This window comes from Myxine glutinosa, chromosome 5, assembly GCF_964187855.1.
Source record: "Myxine glutinosa chromosome 5, kmMyxGlut1.1, whole genome shotgun sequence".
Taxonomy (NCBI): Eukaryota; Metazoa; Chordata; class Myxini; order Myxiniformes; family Myxinidae; genus Myxine; species Myxine glutinosa.
In genome coordinates, this window is record NC_136265.1 from 59,777,955 (window position 1) to 59,800,409 (window position 22,455).

A 22,455-nucleotide genomic window follows, 5' to 3' on the forward strand; every position below is an offset into this window, starting at 1 on the left:
TGCTAATGCTGTTTATAACACCAAATGAAGAAATTTGGAGGAATCCCGACATCTGTGAGGTAAGTTTTACTTGCAGAACTGAGCGAAGATCTACAGTACTCTATATACCCCACAAGGGTTGGGTTAATAACATGACCCTTTCTGCCGCTACGGTGGCGTTTTTCGTTGTGAATTTTTGATTTGCGAAATTGCGAAACACGAAACTGAAATGGAGGAAGCCTGGGGTGTGGTCATTTGCCAAGCAGCTCGCTTGCGCTTGCCAAGCCAGCCGTTCCTTTATGGTTTTGAATGGAGTGCTTGGTCGAATGCTTAAACCACTTGGCGATCTCTCCACAAGAAACTTGGGAAATGAACACACTCCCAATGTTCTTGAGACCCCATCATCGATCGTCTGTAATCTATTTTCCCCAAAGAGGAATGACCCTTCCTGCCACGAGCGGGTGTACTGGTAAGTACAAATAAGGATTAACTAGAGAGGTTCCAGGGAACCTGAACTCAACTGGTCTATATCAATATGGTTAGAATATGCATAATAGAACCACAAACTATATCTCTGTATATAAAGGAGGAGTGTCTGTCTGTCTCTCTGGATGTCCGCTTATAACTCAAGAACTACACATCGGAGAAAAGTTTTAGACACAGATTCGGAATCAGCATAAAATTCCGGTGGTTATAGGCTACTTTTTATTTTAATATCGATGGTTTTAAAAACCGGGCCAGCTGCAATTCCATGGTGTAGTTTGTGGCGGCACTATTGCCCCTTTCCGATCCCATGACGCATTGCGGTTCCGATTCGCGATAAGGTCTGTGCGCTACTCACCGACACTTTTCCACCTTTTCCATACCTTTTAATCAGATTTACCTTATCGTCCATCGTAACCACATTACGCTTGGAAACACTAGCATTATCCATCTTCGGATCCATGGCTAACACAGACACAGTAAAGGAATACTGTACGTCGCCTGTTTTGAATGCGAATCAGCGGTTGTACAGTATACTGTACGTACATATTTATATATTTTTAATGTGCTTTTTATTGTATTTTAAATTGTTTTTTAGCTTATTTTATTGTTAATTTATGTACTATTTTATTTATTTTAAATATGTTTTTAAGGAAAACAAATGTTTTCACGTCCGTAGGAGTGACGTAAAGTCACACATAATGACGTTCGCTGCCCGGTCATGAAAGAAATTATGATTCTCTTGACAAAGTGACATGAAGATCAGGCAGTAAACCTCCCAACTGAGTTTCTCAACAGTCGTCAGCCTCAATTCTAAAATCCTTAATTTTCATCCTATTGACTTGAACTTTGAATAGGATTTACATATCGGCTTACTGAATTAAACCACCAACTATTTTTGAGATCGGCGTCGGCCAAAAGGTCAACGTAGGCCAAAGGTAAACCACTTTTTTTTAGTTTCTAAAATTCTCAATTTTCATCCGATTCACTTGAAATTTGAATGGGATTTACATATCAGCAAACTTAATTCAACCAACAACTATTTTTAAGATCACCAGAGGCCAAAAGAGCAACATAGGCCAAAAGTCAACAACAATTTCAAATTTCTAAAATCCTTAATTTTCATCCTATTGACTTGAAATGTGAAGAGGATTTGCACATCAGGTCACTGAAATTGAACCACCAATTATTTTTGAGGTCAGCATAGGCCAAAAAGTAAACATAGGCCAAAGGTCAACAACTTAAGGTGAAGTTTTTAAAATCCTACATTTTCAACCAATTGACTTGAAATTTGGATAGGATTTGCATATCGGGTCACCGAATTCAACCACCAATTATTTTTGAGGTCTAAAGGTGAAAATATCAATATGGGCCAAATTTCTAAAATCGTCAATTTTCATCTAATTGACTTGAAATTTGAAGAGGATTTGCATATCAGATCACTGAATTAAACCACCAATTATTTTTGAGGTTAACATAGGCCAAAAGGTCAACAACTTATTTCAGGAATATTTCAAGACATATTTCTGGCGCAGGGGCAATCAATGAAGGTTGTAGGCCTGAACTTCACAGAACAAGTGTTTGCCCATGGCCAGCTGTACGTGGGCTGCTCGAGGGTTGGAAAACCAAGCAATCTTTATGTCTTGGCACCAAGTAAGAAAACCAGAAATGTTGTATACCCAGAGGTTTTGAGAAATTGAAAATTGAAAAAACGTCATGTAGGAAATGTACTGTGATATTGCTCTAAAATATACATGTTCTTGGCACCAAGTAAGAAAACCAGAAATGTATACCCAGAGGTTTTGAGAAATTGAAAATTGAAAAAACGTCATGTAGGAAATGTACTGTGATATTGCTCTAAAATATACATGTTCTTTTCATCATATATTTGTATTATTCTTATAGCCCAGCAGATATGTGAAAAAATTGTGCTTTTGGTGATACAAGCATGAAATTTTGAACACTGATAGAGCATACTACTAGGAAGATTTTTGGATATAGGGGCATTCAAATCTTTTCCTAGGGACAAAATGGCGGCCATTTTAAAAATGGCCGTTTACGGATAATAAGATACACAGTACCGATGTCTCTAAAACTAGATTTACTTATTGCTCAAGCACACCTATGATGTTTTTTTCACGTAAACAGGTTGTAAGATTATAATTAAATGTCAACAAACTCACATAACATTTATTTGGTCCTTATTCTTTACAAAAATAATTACTTTTTGAGCTATTTTGAGCAAACTCCAGAAACACAATGGAAATGAAGTGAAAATGCCACATTAACGCTGTGGAAGTGACTTTCACTATAAAACAGTCTACAAAACAGTCTTCCACATGTTTGTGTATATGTAACAGGTGTGTTATTCCTCCTGTATACTATCGTGTGCACTCCCCTGCACAGTGACACAGAGCTGAGCACTGGAGTGCGGCCTTAACACACTTGCACTGTTTCCTGCAACCCTTCTTGCATCCACATCTAATCAATTGTCGGCATGCCTCAGTTGCCTCTGTGAGGGTTGTCCAATATATCCCCCAGCCGTTATTACTCTGTTTCCAACCCCATTCACTTGGCGATGGGAGCTCAGGTGCGCAAATCATCATCTGGCCCCAACAAAAGCCGGCTTGGTAGGCAGCTCTCTTGATGTGTTGTCTGAGGGCTTCTTGCGTTGGTGGGATAGCCTCTATTGATCTACCAGTCTGGGTGACGAGATGCTTGCGGGCATCGTTAACATGTTCCTGGCTGCTTGTTCGATCGTAGAGCAGAACAACAAAACGCTCCAGTGGATCCATGTTGTCATTTGCAGTTGAAATGGTTGGTGTGGCAGCCAGTGCGCAGAAAGCTGAGGTGACCTCATCATAGGCTTTCCATGTTTCCCATGCTGTTTTCTTCCCCCTTCCGCCGAAGCAGGACACGGTGTCACACCCAGTGAAGGCGTGGAAGAATGGCAACCCTCGGCACTTGTTTGGTCCCAGTGCCACAGCCATCTCGTGAGCTGCCAAGTGCCTGAAATTCTTCCCTGTGCCAAAAGCAACCCAGAGTTCATCGATGTCAAGATATCCAGTTGCTGCCACTGCAAGGATCAAAACATCTGTGTCCACTGTGCGGATTGACACCTTGGTATAGCCCTGTCTGACTGCATCTTGGACATGGAGTAGTATCCTTGTATCTGCCTCCTCGTGACTACACGGGGAAAGACCAGTAACATCTCGTGGCTGTGTACAAAAAACTTCTTTGTGGTTTGTGGTGACGATTTGCTTGTCAGTCTCAATGTTTGCTATCCTCGTTGCTAGAAAGTCAAACAACTCCACCTTGTTCTCGTCTATGCGAAGGAAGGCCTGCCAGTTTCGAGGGATGGAACTAGATGGCTCAACTCGTCTCCTGGTGCCTTTACCCCTCGTCTTCCTGGTGTCGGCTTTCAAACTGTCTGGGAAATATTCATCCCAGATAATATCAACCCTGCTCTTATTTTGTATCTGAGATGTGATGTATGGCAAGAATACTAGTGATGCATACTCAGAGAAGGTCTTCGCATTACGAGGTGCCAGCATGTTCACGATGGCTGCTCCATCCAGGATCATGACTTCAACAGGGGGGCTTACATCATCATTTTCCCGTGAGGTGATCAGATCTTCTAAGCACCCAACCAGATCAGACTTGGTTCCAAGCCGGATTTTGCCCATTTGTGACAATGCAGGGGGACAAGCTTGGTTTTCATGTGCAAAGAATTCATCAAGATCTCCATTCCGTGTCTGGGATGCAATAAACAGCCTGGAGAACAGAACGCAGTCATTCGTCAGAGATACCACCTTCAACTCTGTTCTTGACTTCTCTCTGACTGGGGGTCGGCTGAAGAGAGGGAGATTGTTTCTTTTTATTGGGTCAGTGATAGGCTTTGTCTGATGTACAAGCCTCTCGTTCACATATGTGTCATACTGTTCTTTTCCCAGCTTCTCGATCTGGTAAAGGGTGTTGATGACTGCTGGGTCTGCCAGGTCTCTGCTGTCTAGCACCAAGAGATCTTTGCTGTCGTCACAGAATGGGTTCCCCATCTCTCCTATGACACGGGTGAGTGCTCTCACATCTCGAGCAAAGGCTACCTGCGTGTGCTTTGTCTGTTCATGGTGTTTTAGTTCAGTTTTCCTAATTCTTTTTTCTGTTGTGGCCTCGAACTTATAGATCAGTTTGGCCATCTCTGGACCAGACACCATCCATCGGCGCAAAGCTGCAGCATTCTCCGTAAGACCTACAGCCCCTCCATCACCTTTCACCAATGCATTATTTTGCTTGTGTGCCTGGTCTAAGGCTATGGCAGAGAATGCACGTGTAGTCTTCTTCATGGTGAAGTTTCCTGCCAGAAACTGTGCGTATACAGTTGGATGCTTTGTTGCAAGTGTCACCATGTCGCGCAAGTGAACTGGGATCCACCTGGCATAGTTTGTATGTCCCAAGGCGAAGAACCATGGTACAAGCTTGGTCAGAGCATCAGTGTACAGTTGGAAGTTTCCTTCACGGACGGATCTCACATAGATCAGGACTGCCAGTTCTAGCTGCATAATTAGGAACCAGAACTGAAACTGTGGACTTGCATTGGCTTGTTCACCGCACCAGTCATCTAGTGGTATCGTATCCTGTCCCTCATCTAGTCCACTGGTGTACTGGCTGTAGGCTTCCTTCAGGAGAAGATAGAGAGTACTGGCTGTGACTTGGTGTGCTCGTCGTGTGCGTGTCACATGGGTCACTTTCAGGAAGGAATCAGCAGTACCACTTGTAGCAACCCCTGCAAGCATCAGAACGCCTGTCCACCCACTGCTATCCAGAAGGTCACCGAGGGTTTTCCATGCTGCCATCTCAATATGGAGTCCACCAAAGACCATGACGAAGTGATCTTCTCCGTGTGTTTCTGGCCATCTCCATTGGATCTGTTTGGCAAGTGTGTACAGTGGCTGATCAAGTGTGATTACAGGGATCTGACCTGGATTCAGAATATCGATTGCTTTCTTGATGACATCCATGGAGTGACGAATCATTGCCACAGATTTTGCCTGGTCATAGAAGAGAGGCAGCAATGAAGTTAAGGCCACACTACACTCTGGTTCTTCTGGAATAGACTGCTTGCTGGCATGGTATCCAGCCCATGATACTGTCTCGTCTCCCTTAAGTGGTGTGTCAGATAGCACTGTCTTCTCCATCTGCTCCAGCCACCTGTCAAAATGCAAGATAATGAACACAATTAAGAACAAACAAGTCCACACAAGTTAACAAGTCTTGGTTATTTAGGTACACATATAACTGTCCACAGTTCAAACACAATAATCAGTTACCTGTACTCAATCTGCATTGCTTCAGGGATGAGTTGGCAGTTGCTTTTGTTGGGACCCGCTAGCTTGGGTACAGGTGGGTCACATTTACCCAGAACAACAGGAGGTACGATGGTGTATGACTGTGGCAGGTGTGCATCTGTTGTTGATGTGTCATCTGGGTTTACCCGTTGAACTCCACGGCTATCGCTATTTGGGTGCTGGAAAAGTGAAATGCCAGTGCCATGGAAGGAGTCGTGGGCACTTGTTGAACTGGGGTTATGATCAATGTTATCCACTGCCCCAGTTGTGAAGAGGTCACTTTTTAGCTCAGGGGGGCAAACTGTACCCTCATTTTGGAAGAAACGGCAGATTCTGTTCCCCAAGTCCGTGGAGATGCTAAGCACCCTGTCATAGGAGATCGAGAGACCCAGGTTGAACATAGTATCAACCAGGTCTCTTTTTCGAGTCTTTGTGTGGATAAGGGTGCCCAGGTACACAGGCAGGGGAGTCTCCCGATTGTGACTGTGCCTCGTGGACGTGGTAGTACTGCTACTCTCTCTGCGGCGTGAGTAACTGTTGAACATAAGGAGTTGTGAGATTGTGAGAGTAGGTGTTGATACCGACGAGTGGCTTGACTGCTCTTGGATGTTAGGACCATTCAAGATCATAGAAACTAGTGATACAAGCGAATTAGGTACCGAATGTTCTTGGCAGTGGGCTTCAAATGAACCACTAAATGTTGAGTTCATTTTCAACATGTCTCTACGAACTATATTTGCGGCTCTAGCAAGACAAACTCCATCACTGTCAGTGTCGTGATCACATGCCTTCTGAAGGGCTGAGCCAACATCCTGGTTGAAAGCAAGCAGAATATCTCGACCGGACATGTGCTCCTCTAGGTCTGGAAAATATGTCATGATTCGATCTTTGAGTTTGGCGGAGTGGACACGCCTGGTCAAGACTGTTCCAAGCTGTTCCAGCCTGGTGGTGTATAGTCTTGCTAGGTCCACCACCTTGAACACTGGTGTCACAAGAGCATCTGTGCGGGCATCATCGATGTAGGACACTAGCTCTCCAAGTGCTATACCGTGATTGATATCATCTTGTTCATTCAGTGTTGTGCTTGTGGCCCTTGCTTTGTTATAAAGTGACACCAGACACTTCACGTGGTACTGTGCATCTTGTGCTATAAGGTCACCTGCACTCAGTTTAGCAAGAAGTGCCTGATCTCCTAGTTTCAGGGCAGCTGTCCTGACATGTTTATCGAGGTCGAAGGTGGAAGCTTTTCGCAGAGAATTAGTACCCGCTGGTTTGTCACAAAAGAAACACTTTTCAGGCTGTGGCTGTGTGTGGTCTACATGTACTCTGTGACGGGTGTACTTTCTTGAGACACTTGCGGTTTCTTCACTAGACGTTTCTCTTTTTTGTGCCCGATGCAGTTCAGTTTTGTTGTATTTCAGTCTGCATGAATCATGCCACTTAGCCTTGTGGCTCTGGAAGGTTGACTGGATACCTTCACCATCGTCCAGGCGGGACAGTTCTAGATATTTTGGCAGGCAGCCCATCTGGCTGAAGGTGAGGAGATAATCTGCAAGAGTTTGGTATCCGGACCCTGTGGTTCGCTTGGAATCAGCTGGACAGGCAAGGGCCTCATCGGTGACCTCCTGACATAACACACACTTCTCCCAATCTGTCAGATAAGGCATGTTTGTTCCAGATGTACTAGGGCTTTGGGGGTCTAATAGCTTGAAATTTTTGTTGGCCATTGTCAATTAAGCATTATCCACCACCACCATCCAATCAATATACAAATTGGGAACCAAATCTAGGTAGCTACTACAGTCAATGAGCGAAGGTGCAGTGCAGTCGAGTTATCATCTGAAAAAGAAATACATACATTATTATCATAAATATAGTAATTCGCTTTCGTAACTTTTCACTAGCCTTGCATTGTTCCTTATAGTCACCTAGTCTATGATAGGAAAGTTCATAAAGCTACATCAAAGTTGTTCATATAAAGGTATTGAACCAAAATTACACCCAGGAGAAATCAGATAGTCATGCAAAGTTAAATAATTAAACCGCTAGACCAGTCCTGTCTATTGCAATGGTAAACCATTTGTTCTGCCCCTTATAGGCCACCGTAGATTCCAATTTTGAACCCAGTATGAAGGTATTGCATAGCATGTACATGACAATTTATAATATGCTCATTACATTGTGTTTCAATAGCAGCACAAAAAACAAGTCTGAAATAATAGGTAAATATGTCCTTCTTAGCCGCCATTTTGTAAAATGGCCGCCATTTTGGACCAAGGAGAAATCTGGAATGCCCCTACATCCAAATTTCACTAAGGGTATGCCCTAACTGTGTGCCAAGTTTCATGCTTGTATCATCAAAGGCACAATTCTACCACAATTCTTCACATATCTGCCGGACTATTATTCAACCCCGGGCGAAGCCGGGTACCTCAGCTAGTAGTTTATATGGGCTAAAGGCAAAAATTGATTTTTCAATATGGCCGCCCTGCCGCGCCCATTTTTGGGCGTACAACGCCCAAATGCAATCCCAAACTAGTTTGTCTTAAAGATGCTGCATAACAAGTTTCATCAAATTTAATCAATATTTGTGACTTTTAGAGCGCAGACGTCGAATTGTTGACAGACAGACGTACGACGGACACTGGGTGTCGACAAAAACTCAGCTGGACATAGTCCAGTTGAGTTAATAAAAAAGGTGAGGGGTTGTGTTGCTATATAAAGGTTAGAACCAAGCAATAACCAAACTAAAGAGTGGATAAAATCACAGCCTTGGTATTTAAATGGAAAACATAATGAATGTGGTAAATATCAAAGAAATCAAATTGAAGAGATAACAAAAACAAGCCTAAGTAAAGCATACAGATTGAGGGGTTTAAAAAGATTTAATGGATGTCAAGAGATCAATGGGAAAATAATTTACTTCAATCTTAAAATGATATGTTATGTGGCTCGGGAGGCTCTCAGAGCAGAACATCGAGAGATGTTTATAATAGTGTTGCGGTTCTGAGAATGTACATATTTGATTAATAAAGGTTAAAGGTTTGCCCCCAAAGTTAGTCCACATGCAACACGTAGGCCACCTTAGAACATTAGTTATGTCATAGTATATTTGTAGAATAAGGCCATTCCCAATAGTGATACCTGCATTGTGTAAAAGAAATAAGAGTAGGTCCCATTCATTTTGCAGCCCACCCTCCAATCGACCTCGTTGGGCACCATCCAGTCTGCTCCCCATTCCCCATTGCGCCCATCCAGTCTGTGCCCTATTGCCCCTCGCATTAGGATGCTCAAACCAGCCAAATGCCACGAGGTAGGCCTGAAAAGGGTACGGAGTGCGAGGTCGGGGGTGTGGCCACGTCAAGCAGTACGTCAATGGCGGAGCCGGTAAGAGCCAACGACCAACCAGGGCTCAGGTGGAATGGTGTGAGGGGCGTGGTCAGAGCGCGGCTGGCAGATTCGAGAGGGTTTGCTGGGCGGCGCTATATAAACGTGCACGCAAAGCCCTTCCAAAGGACTGGCACGATTCGTGCATTGTAAAAGGGATTATTGAGAGGACTGATGAGCGAGGGGCATTGTAACCGGACTTATGCGCTTTATCAAGGAGGACTGATGAGAGGATATACGCGCTTGGCAAGAGGACGATTGGGAGAGGCGCTTTTGTCTAAAGGACTCGTTGAGGATTGCCTGTGTAAAGAACTCGCTGGGGAGCTTTGACTGTGAAAGGTCTCGTTGAGAAATGGCTTTGAAGGGCTATTGGAAGCGGCGCATTGCAGAGGACTTGTGGGAGAGGCGCTTCGGCATTGAACTGCATTGGGAGCGCAAATAGCGCCGGTACTTCTATTACATACATGGCTGAGCCGCGAAGTAACCGCCAGCCAAGCACACCTTTCCCCCCGTAATTGTCCGGTCCGCGTCAACGACACGCGAGGAACGCCGCCGTTTGCTCAACCCTTTTCGTTAGGGTGGTCCAAAAATGCAAAAAAATCACTTTTTTATCTGGATTTTGATGCTCTATTGGATTATTGTTAGAAATGGTCTAAATCATTCACCCAAAAAATATTTTGCATCCGAGTCATCTATAAACTCATACACACTCAACATATAAATTTGTCATTTTGGTCAATTTTAATGACTTACAAAGACTTTAGAAATATTTTTTTCCTAAATAATGTCATTGATGGTACATACCCCTGTGAAGTCCTCATGGTCGAAACATGAGTCAGACATGTATGAACATGTTTCAAACAAGTTTCAAGCATTGTCAAACATGTTTCGACCATGATGATTTCACACTCGCAAGCGCATGCAAAAAGTCATGAACCACAAAATGGCTTAGTACAATAGTGCATGTACTTTTTCCACCTAGGTTGCTATTGGATTGTTCTCATTTAGCCAAATTTGGTGAAAAACGCCATATTTCAATTGAAGTGTGTATGAGTTTCTAGATGGAATTGAGCGAAAATATTTGGTGGGTGAATGTTTTAGACCATTTCTAACAATAATCCAGTAGAGCATCAAAATCGGAGAGATCGATGTTTTTTGGACCACCCTACTCTTCGTCCCACCATCTTCTACGCGGGGCGAGTCAGGTACCGAAACGAGCTGTGGACATCATCCCTGGACCATCAACCCCAACCTTCTACCTCCGTGTGTGTGTGTGTGTGTGTGCGTGTGCGTGTGTGTGTGTGTCTGGGCCCGTTTGTCTTGGGATAAGTTAAGATTGTCATTAAGATAAGTTAAGGTTCTCATTAAACCTACCTTCAGGACAATGTCGTGGAATTAATTGATTTCCATTACATTTACCATCTGTAATAATTAACACCTCTCCTTTCTCCTCCCTGCCCCACCTCCCCCGTGCCACCTCCACCCCCCCCCCCCCCCCCCCCCCCGTGCCACAAGTAGTACAAAAGCGGGGTTTCTGAGATAAGACAGAGTAGGTAAGCGAGCGATAGTGAGTGAAAATGAGGGGCATGAGCGAGAACAAGCGGAATGAGCGAGAGCGAGTGAATTGCACAAGCGAGTGGAACGAGTGTAAGCGAGTGGTTCTGTGGAGATGTTTTCCCTCAGAACCCCCTTTTTGTACTACTAATGGCACTTGGTAGTGAGTTTCACTCCTCCACACTGAACGGTTTACGTTTTGTATTCCACTGATAGGCCGGATGTGCAGCTGGACTTCAACCACATGTAATTGGCTTGTACTTGTCACCGACCAAGCACATCCACCAAGTATTTTCAAAACCCATCCATAACTTCTTTAAATTTTGGGCCAATATCTCAATTATGAATGTAAATGCAGATTCAAAAATCAATTCAAACATTCTCAGATCTGAATCTGGATCCAGGTCTAATTTATTCTGGGCACACACACAACCTCTACACAAAGTTTAGTCCAAATCCGTCCATAAATCTGAGAAATCCTGACATCCAGAGGGGTGCAAATTGGTTGTGATCGACTTGTCTGATGTGATGAAACGACCTTGAACATGTGTATTTTATGTGCGACCTGTATTTTAAATGAAACAGGTATCCCTGTCTCGTTCACAAAGCAAGACAATTGAGTCAAAACAATTTAAATGGACGTCATTCTGCAAGGTTTGAAAGAAAATTATTTCATCGTGAAAGAATGAACGAAACAAGTAAACACAATGTGATGTGATCTCTTGAGAGTCCAGTTTACCTTCGAGCAGCTGAGTAGATTTGCTTGGCTCCATGGGTTGAGAATCACACTGTTCCTGCTTCACATGATCATTGCTCAAATAATCCTTGGATGTCTGAAGAAGCTTGTTTTTGTAAGTTTCTGACTTAACTACTTGAGCTTCACCTGCAAACCATGTGACAACAGTTCATCACAATAGAGGAAAGGATAAACAAGCAAATTGAAACCCAAACAATCATTCCAAGTAGTGAGGAGAAATGCATGGGGTCTCCAACAGAAAAACATATTTTCCGACTTAACAAAAGAGGTCAACAAAGGAGGGGTAATGAAAAAAAAAAACTCGTGAATCTGAAAAGGCAGAGTAGTCTGGAAATAGAGGAAGTACATGCTGAAATGACACTTTTGGTGTTCTCGCTGATGCAGAATAGCTGGCTGCATTCCTTTGCCTTATAAAGATAATTCTCTGAAACCTAAATTAGTGACCTGGGATTATTAATCTCAAAAAATTAAAGTCAAATTAAAGTTAAATTTAAAAAAATAAATCACCAGAACAATGCGACTGTCGCCAATATGCCTCCGCATTGTCCCACAATGGGCAGATGCCCTCGTTCACTGTCCTAAAATTAAACAAGGTTGATTTAAATCCCTTCAGCTGTTTTCAAGTATCACATTTTCACCAGCCATGACAGGTTTCACATCGATCGGTGAAGCGGTTTCAGAGAAGGGATTAAAAAAAAATATCGGCTTTCAAGCTGATGTGGCTGCCACACCACATGACATATGACCGTAAGAAAATATTTTCTCTGCATATGTATGGGCAGTGGATCACGTTTGTGAAGTTTTGTGTTGATTGGATAACGTTCGTTCAAAGATGGCTGCCAAACCACATGACCTACGGTCATCATTTTCAAACTACATGCAACAATGGTGTAAGATGATATTTGTAAAATTTCGCATCGATAGGGTAAGTGGTTTCAGAGATATAATTATTTAATATTTTCCTTCAATCTAATATGGCTGCCACACCATGTGACCAATGATGTTTTTGTGATCATCTTTTAATCACCATGCCTAGTCAATGACACGTAAAGTTTCAAATCAATCGATTTGGTGGTTTGGGAGAAAACGTTTTTTTAAAGGTTTCAGGTTAAATCCAACATGGCTGCCAAACCATGTGACTGATGTCATAAATTTAATATTTCAATAGAAATGGGTCAAAGATCATGCCCATGCAATTTCAGATTTTTAGGATAAATAATTTGATTAAAACATTTTTGGCTGGCATACCACTTCACCGATGATGTCATCATTATCATGCTTTTGTTCCCCATTGGGAGTACTTGACAATGTGCCAAGTTTAAAATTTTTCCATTCAGCAGTTTGAGAAATTTTTTTTATTATTATTTGCATTTATTCCAAGATGGCTGCCATACCACGTGACCTTTAATGTCACAATGAGGATAAAAACATTCTGCATGGATGTCACTCCCACCCTGAAAGTTTCGTCTCAATCAGACATGTGGTTGCTGAGAAAAACGAGGTTTAGCCCGTATGGGCGGACGGATGGACAACCCGAAAACATAATGGCTCCGGCCACCTTCGGGGAGCAGTGGCATAAAAATAAATTAAAGTCTCAAACATTAGCCACGGCCTGGTGAAACAAGGGGCCACTTTTGATCATCACCTTTTGACTTCTTCTGCAGGTGGTTACACCCTAAAACCCACCCAACAACCACATGTATTTTCTTCAACCGCTGCTGGATTATAGTCATTGCCAAGAAATTTCTCAAGAGCGTTGGGCAAAAAAGGTGGGAAAAATAATTGTCGCTCCTTTTTGCTTTGTTCATGGAAAGTCAGCCTTTCAATTTTTGTTACACTCAATTCCTCTCATACACCAATATTGCTTACCTCAAGTTATCATTGCATTATGATGTGGAAAGGTGGGGGTGAGGGGCGGTGAGCATGGGATGGGGTGAAATTCCACAGCAAAAATGTGGTAAGACAAGTCAGGAGACGACGATGGTTCACGAGCGAGCGGTATTCAATGACAAAGGACGGACGATACCCGAAACAGGCCCTGACAGGCCAGGCCAGGCCCGGAAATGTCAAAATGAAGGTTACTGACCTTGAAATGAGATAGAAAATAATATATAATCAGTTATGAGGTTAGTTAGCGACACAATACCGAAAATTCGGTGAAAAATGAAATGAAAAAAAATATGAAAAAAAATGAAAAAAAGGAAAAAGGAAAATCGAGCTCGATCGGGCAAGACATGTGACATTGGCCGAGCCAAATATCAAAACCCCTGTCAGATTCCACCAAACCCCTCGGAGAAGATATAGCTTGAACTCGATTACCCCCTAAAAAGACATATTTTTCGGGCGTCGCTCCGCCCACAATGGGCGCAATTTGCCCACTCGAGGCAGGACACAACTCGATCATGAGATCAACCTCCCACCCAAGTTTCATCAAGATCGGATGATATATCGGGTAGTTATGCTGCGGACAGACAGACACACAGACGCACACACATGACGAATATAGTGGCCACTTGATAACTCATGAACCAAATAGTATGGATTGCATGTTTGAGTGAGATAGAATTACACTTGCACGAGGAATCTGGCTGGGGTGCACTGTCAGCAATATGTTCACAGGCGGGGCAGTGATTTTAAACAATATAGCAGAATATGGTGAGGGGGTATGGTGAGGGTGTATCTTGCAAAACCTCCTGCAGAGGCGAGGCCAGGTGGAGAACTTGGGCACAATCGCATCAAGAAAGAGTTACTGTACGTGCTTTCAAAAGGCATTGCCGCAGCATCATTTTGCTTTGCTTTCCTTAAGTGAATACCCTTTAGCTTTGGTTTTATGGGGGTGTTTTCCGGTGCCGAGTTTCCTGGCAAAGGGCTTTTGTCAAGGTTTTATTGTTTTATAAGGACGTGTCTCAAAATCCCAAGCTCTCGGATCTCATTTCTTCCACGCTGAATTGGTGACACCAACGTGATTCAAAGGAACAGGTACTCAATGAGTCGCCGTGAAAAAACACTAAGTCATGCCCTTTACATACACTCAACAAGCTTCATTGTTGGCAGCGCTTTCCTTGAAGCTGCCGCACTTCTGGTCCAATAACTCGCAGCTGTGGTTTATGCAAGTCGAAGCCCAATTCGACACCGAAAACATTACCACTAAGTTGTTGCGGTTCAAATACATTGTTGGCTCCATGTCACTAAAGTATGCAATGATGTTGAGTTGAGACGTATTTTACTACATACAGCCTCCAATTAATGACCAGCACATGACTTTGAAAACTGTGCTCAAAGCATATGACTCTCTCTCTCTCGCTCTGAGCACTGCTGCTTTCAACAACTTCTTAGATCTTAGGATTGAGGAGATCGAAGACCCGCAACTACTATGTCACCTGCAGCAGCTTCTCGGTGACTGCCCTGCTACATTTGACCAGTCACTCCTTCCTGAGTTTTCTTGCAAATTTTATCAACACACATCCACATAAGAAATGCAGCGAAAGCAAAGCTCGAACAACCCACCGCTGTGGATCTCGCTGATCATCTCGACTGTGGCTAATGCAACACCTCCAGCAGAGCACATCACACAACTACAATCTGAAATAGCAGACCTCAAGAAGCTCTCCCTGGAGCTCCATGCTGCGAAACACCAGTCATGCCCAGCATCGTGTACCTCTTCAAAGGATGGAGAGAAACGCCATACATTGCGCCAACATTTCCCTTCACCTTCCGTAAACACTCCGGATTGGTGTTGTTGCCACGTGATCTTCAGTGCAAATGCTCATCAGAGGAGAGCACAGTGCTCGTACCGTCTGCAGAGAAATGATGACACCCTCAACCAAAGGTGACGAATTCACCTGTGCCACATGTCAGTCGCCTCCTCTTCCTCATGGACCATACGAGGGTGCCTTGTTTTCTTGTGGATACAGGGACAGAGGTGAGTATTGTTCCACTATCTGCCACTGAACGGACGTAGATGGAAGTCAAAGAATACTTACCCTACGCTATCAACTTGGTGCGAGGCAATTCTTCAGTCTTTGAACGTTTTTTTTTTGTTTGTTTTTCTTTGATCCAATATGGCTGCCAGACTACGTGAGCGATGACGTCATACATTTATATCCTCCAATATAATTGTTGCATAGATCACGCTCAATAAATTTCAAACTGATCAGACTAAATGCTGTCGCTGTTGTGGAAGTGTAAATTTATGAAGCAAGTAATTTCTCTGAGCCACAAACCTGCTTTCCTAGTCTGCAAGTTTTTTTTGTGGTTTCCATGCAAAATTTTGGATCTCATACAGTTGGCAAGTTATCTCCGACACTGACAAAATTCGTTCTGCATTCCACGTCATTCCATGCAGAATTTGGGATTTACTACAGTTGGCAAGTTATCTCCGACACTGACCAAGTTCGTTTGCTCGAGAAAAGTAAATTCTTAGTGGAGGCAATGGTGAACCACATATTGTCATGGCAAATGGTAATGTAATGTTAGATCGATCATGGTAATGTTAGATCGAGTACCGTATTTTCCAGTGTATCAACCACACCCGTGTATCAACCGCACCCCCGATTTTCGACTTCAAAAAAAATTAAAAATAAAAATCTGATTTTCGAGGAAAAAAAACAAAAAAAAAATCAGGAAAATTTAAAAAAGAGAAGAGAAGAAATAAATAAGATGGAAAGCGAAATATGATGAAAGGAAAGAGAGAAAATACATGAAATGAGTTGAAAGAGAATTTTTAAAAACATTATAATTATTCTTTCTTGCCAATGTGGGGCCCTGAAAAGGGCCGTTGGGTTTTGGCTCTTGCCAATGTGGGGCCCTGAAAAGGGCCGTTGGGTTTACCGGTAGTCTCTAAAATCCGAAGAAGTCCTCGTCATCAATTTCTTCAGTCCAATCCGAGTCGGGGTAGGCGAGATCCTCGTCGTCGTTATCCTCTTCTCCATCGTCGGAAAAGGGCCGTTGGGTTTAGTCTCTAAAATCCGAAGAAGTCCTCGTCATCTGTTTCTTCAGTGAAGACATTACGAAGATCATCATCCAAGTCTGGGTAGGCGAGATCATCGTTGTCATTATCCTCTTCTCCATCGTCGGTCACTGCCACTTCATCCTCCCAGATGATGTCATCTTGAGTGCCATCAAGGGCATTAGATATGCAGCACTTGAGGAAGGCCCGCTCCATGATGGCTGCCAGCAACTCCTCCCAGACCTTCAGTATCCAGCTACAGATCGTTGGGAGGTCCACCTTCCTCATCCTCCCAGTCTTGGTGAAGGTCTTGTCCCCGACAGCATCCACTCCGACCAACAGCGCCGCAGACCGTCTTTGAACGGCTTGTTGACTGAAACGTCTAGCGGCTGCAGCAGCGACGTCATGCCACCCGGGATAATCACCAGATCAGTGTTGAGCCCCCTCAGCGTTGACTTGGTCTCCTCTGTCTTGTGACAACAGAAGGCGTCGAGGACGAGCATGCTCCGTTGCCACGAAAGCCCACCAACTCGTCTCCCCCACACGACGCGGAGCCAGTCATCTACCAGTGCTTGGTCCATCCACCCCTTGGCCTGGGCACGAACGATTACACCCGGAGGAAATTTATCCTTTGGTGGCGTCTTCCTCGTGAAGATGATATACGGCGGCAGCTTTCCCCCATCAGCGGTGCACGCTAGCATAACCATAAAACGATCTTTCTCATGACCCGTTGTAGTGATGGACACCGACTTGTCACCTTTGGCCGAGATGGTGGTCCCTCGAGGCACATCGAAGGTCAGCGGCGTCTGATCTGCGTTGCCGATGCGGCTTAGGGGATAGTCGTGCTGCTTGCGGAACTTGATCGCGAACTTCTGAAAATTAGCAGTCTTCTCTGCTATGTCATCAGGGAGACTCTGTGCGATGTGGGTTCGCCGGCGAATGGAAAGGCCATGACGACCCATGAACCTGTATGCCCAAGACGTACTGGCCGTGAAGTCATCGACCCCTGTTTCGCTGGCGATGAGTCGGGCCTGGAGTCGCAACGCTAGTGTCGCGATGGCATGTCCCTCGGCTCGCTTCCCTCTCACCCACATTAGCAGTCTCTCCTCCAAGGCCGGCCACTGGGCTGCTTTGCCCCTCATCGCCTTCTTCTTCTTCGGCATCGTCTCCAGCGTCTGCTTGTTAGTCCGCCAGCGTCTAATGACAGACTCGTCGATTCCAAAGTGTCGGCCGGACGCCCGATTACTAAACTCTTCTGCAAACCTGCAGGCACTGAGCTTGAAAGCTGCTGTGAATGATCGCGGTGCCATCTCGTGGTCTTGGTCAGGATAGAAGCGAATGGTGAAGCTTGGTCTTGGTCAGGATAGAAGCGAATGGTGAATCTTGGTCTTGATAGCTCGAACAGGATAGAACGAATGGTGAAACTCCCCGTTGACCTCTCCGTTTTATACATTCGCCCAGCCCATGCGGCGGCATCAAAGCCGACTTCAATAGGTTAGGCCAGATTTAAAAAAAAAAAGAGTTGTTGATCGTCCCCGCCCGCCCCTACGAAACACACCCGACCCGAAACTTTTTTTATTTTTTATTTTGAAAAAAATCATAAAAAACGATCTTTTCACATTCAAATTTGGCGCCGTTCTGCACCGCATGCGCAGTGCGTGCTGCGCAGAGCGTCGCAAGTGTCTCAGGCAACTTCACCCATTTTACGTTGGCCATTCATGGCGGCTATTGTGTGAGATTTTTCCCGCTGAAATCTGTATTGATTCGTGCTAGAATCGGCTTGAAATGCCTATTGTGATCGCATCAATAGCCTGTGAGGGCTCTTCCAAGACGGTGAAGGACTGGTTTGCGTGCAATATCGAGTTGGATGTTACAATCTCGGACTTCTATGCAGAGTTCTCAGACGGCAAGTATGATGGGGATTGGGAGCCATTACCCGACGATACACGCGGTACTTTTGTCAAAGTATTCGCCGGCCCCAGTAAAACTGACATGACGAAAGTTTCACCAGCTTGCAAAGTTTCTGATGTGACAAAGACTCTTGGCTCATTTCTCAAATTTGTGTTGGCTGCAGACACGGCCACGGATCACAGGATGGAACCCGATGAATGAAGAAATAAAATCATTTTGAGGAGAAAGGAGTCTTTATTTCATATTTTTCCATGTCAACAAAACTCAATGGAAAGTAGGGGAAAAAAACCAAAAAAAAAACCTCCCTCCCTACCCGAACTTTTGAGAAAAAGGACGCTCAACAACTTTTTATTTTTATGTGGCCTTACCGCGGCGTTGGTTGGACAATAGGTACGGTACGTCATAATGTCCCATGCAAAACATCCTGTTTACCATGTTGACGCTTTTGTTTTGTGACTTAATCCTGTCTTTATTTAGCACACTCCATTCACTATGTGACCTGTCATTCAAAGAGGACTAGTGAAAGTACACATTTTCACAAACACGCATAGAAAAATCAAATATTACAAACTTCAAACTTTCTTGTATTTTGACTGGCAGCAGTAATCGGCGTTGAACCTACCTTAGTAACGTAATTGACGATCATTCATCATTGTATCCCCGCAACCCCAAAGTAATATAAAGATTACGTCCCGTTTATATGACAGTTTTTCAATGCACAAATTTTTCTGTTACTGTGTATCAACTGCACCCTCTTTTTTAGGGTTTTCCCGTCGGTAAAAAACCGCGGTTGATACACCGGAAAATACGGTATGTCTTATGGAGTTATATAAGCAAATTAGAGAAAAAGATATTGTTTTCTTGGTTAATAAATAAATAATACAACTGATGCCACAATGTCTACCCAGACTCTTTGAAGTAATTTCCTGGTTTATCAAGGCTTGCTTACCAATGCGCTCGGTAAACAAGCTTTCTTTGTGACTGAATAATCGACTTAGTACGAATGCAAGTACTTGGTAATTATTTTGCAGAGTCGAACAATGGGAGTGGATGAATCACTCTTCGCTGACCGTTGTTAAGATAAGCTCAGCGCAGGCTTTTTTCTTTTTCACTTGTAGTTTATTTAATAAATAGTTTTATGGAATTGTCAGTGTTCTCAGTGGAATCTTTCAAAAGAACGATAATAATTAAACACTGAATCAAATAGCTTATTAGTATTTGATGAAGGTTAGTCTAAAATATAAAAATCCTATAGAAAATCCATGTAGGCTAGCTCTCTCTGGCTCTCTGGTATGGGTTCATACCTCTTACTTATGAGGAAAAGATGAGTTTGCAGATTGGAAAAGGATGTGATTGTCATAGCTACTGAGTGACCTTTTATTAAATAATGACTTTCTTATTTAATGCCTGTTTGTATATTTTCTAAATATTAAATCATAAATGTCCCTGCAATGGCATTATAAAACGTTGCTGCAAAGTTATAATAAAGTTAAACGTAACGTTATGATTTATAGGGTCTTGGCGCCGAGAAGTCTCAACCAGACACATTCTTCTCATTAAAGGATTTGTAAATGCAGATCTGCTCCCAGCGGGGGGCACTCCCATCCCAAGATTTCACTCGACCGATCACATTGTATCCCCCGATCCTTGCTCCCTCCCACCCAAACTTTGCCCAACCAATCCTATTGCTCTCCTCCCCTCTCTTCGCTCCTCCCCCCTCCACTTGCTCCTCCCACTTGAAAATGGATAAAAATCAGAATGGATGTCCAAATAGCCACGATACTTCACGTGGCTGGTCGATTCTGTATGTTCATACTGTATGTTAACTGTATTCTATGCATGCTGGTGTTTGGTATGATATTTCTTTGTGCACCCCTACTGTACCAGGATTTTCACTTCGGACTTTGATCTAGGATTTGTTGTAAATCTTCCTTGTGTGCTTTCGTGAATTGCAGTGTGCTCTCCTTGGTTTGATAAAGGTTATTGTTTCCTTGCCCTGTATTTCCTTGTGTGCTTTTGTGAATTGCAGCATGCTCTCCTTGGTTTGATAAGGGTTATTGTTTTCTTGCTGTGTATTTCTTTGAAGACAGAAAGTGTTGTCCTCCTCGGGAATTGAAATTTGTGACTCTCTTCTGACAAGTTTATGGACATTGAATTTTTGGTTCATCTATTACATACCACTGTAGGAAAATATCCCCAACACTGTCAAATTATGACGTCATAATTACGACATCAATGACATTATCAACAACACCTATTTCCCATGCGGAGTTCTTTACAATGAACCACGCTTCAAAATCTTTCCATGGAGCAGTTTTGGAGATATAGAGGTGTAATGTTTATCAGTTTTTCCAAGATTGCGCCTGTACCACGTGACATATGACGTCATAATTATCATTAAAATAATCTACAGGAAGAGGTGCTCCTATGGTCAAAATTTTGTGCCAATCGGACCAAGAATTGCAGAGAAAAAAAAATTCATACTGATCGAATCAACTGTTGTGCTTGTCGAATTATGGTGTCATAAATAAGGTACTGATGACATCATCATTAACATATTTTATTCCCCATGGAGAGTTCTTTACAATGAGCCATGTTTCATTTTTTTCCATGGAGCGGTTTCAGAGATATGGAGGTGCAACGTTTTTTGATTTTGCCAAGATGGCGCCTGTACCACATGACTTATGATGTCATAATTATCATTAAAATATTCTACCAGAGGAGGGGCTCCTATGGTACAAATTTTGTGTCTATCAGACTAACAGTTGCAGAGGAAATATTTTTTTTCATACTGATCAGATCAAGCATTGTACTTGTCAAATTATGATGTCATAAGGAAGGCACCGCTGAAGTCATCATCAGCATATCTTATTTCCCATGGTGAGTAGTTGACAATGAGCCTTGTTTCAACTTTTTCCATTGAGCGGTTTGGGAATTACAGAGGTGTAACATTTTTCCAAGATGGCGTCCGTACCACGTGACCAATGACGTCATAATTATGAATAAAAAAATTTGCACAGGCAGAGGTGCTCCCATGGTAACATTTCAAATTTCATGTCAATCAGACCAACAGTTGACGAGAAAATGAATTTTAAAAATGCAGACACACCACACATGCGTACGCACGTATGGATCCAGCCGAATGGCTAAACCCGCTTTTCGCTTCGCAAGTGCAGGGTAAAAAAACAACAACAATATTCATTGCATGCCACCAACAACAGTGCCATGGCTACTTATGGAGATCTCCTCCACCTCAATTTGAGTTCACGTGTGTTATTTCTGTGGGTGTTTAATATTGTCCACAGGTGACCAACGGTTGCAGAGAAAACCCTTGGTACGGATGCATTGTGTTATTTCAATCTCCTCATAAATGTCAAACATTGCCATCTATTCGGTTCCCCCAACACAGCTTAGTGTCCTCGGTAAAGTTGTCGCATCCACTGTGTTGTCGCTAAATATGTCGCGCCTTCCATCCACACTGATGTGCCCTTTACAGAAAGTACCTGACTTCCCTTCTATTTATTATATTTTCCTGCTGCACTCCATGGTGCCAGATTATTCTCCAAAGTTGACCTCGTTCTGGCATACCATCATATTTAGATAACATCGCGAAGCCAGCAGGCACCATGCCTTTCAAGTTCTTTGAATGCCGTTCGGCCTACGCAATGGCCTTCAAAGCTTTCAATGTTTTATCGATCAGGGGCCCTGGGGATTACATTTCCACTGTGTGGAGATTTGTGCTGAGCGGATATCGGAACCGTTAATCGGAATAGGCAGATATCGGACATTTTTCGGTAATCTGTATTGGCAGATTGGAGTCAGTGCAGAATGCAAATTACCAATTACAGTTGTACCGCATGCAACCAAAAACCGAGTAGCTTTCACCCTTGTTTCGGGTGAATTTCAATAAACAAATAAAAGAAGAAGACGTCATGCAGAACACATTACTTGCAAAATCCATCCCTCCCCAAAATAAAAAGTTGCCATGGATAAATCAAATCGTCCATTTCTTCAAGGTTAAAATTGACGATATTAATCAAAGCTCGGGTCAATCGGATTAAAATTGATGATTTTTCAGATGAAAATTGATA

At 43.3% G+C, this 22,455-nt stretch overlaps 1 protein-coding gene across 1 annotated transcript in view; it reads right to left on the bottom strand.

The window, feature by feature from the left end:
- LOC137427488 (uncharacterized) overlaps positions 1 to 22,455 on the bottom strand; it is a 68,580-nt gene that overhangs the window by 6,327 nt on the left and 39,798 nt on the right. Inside the window, exon 4 of the mRNA XM_078777308.1 lies at positions 11,488 to 11,631. Coding sequence (XP_078633434.1) covers positions 11,488 to 11,631 — 144 coding nt within the window. The remainder of the gene's footprint in view (positions 1 to 11,487; positions 11,632 to 22,455) is intronic.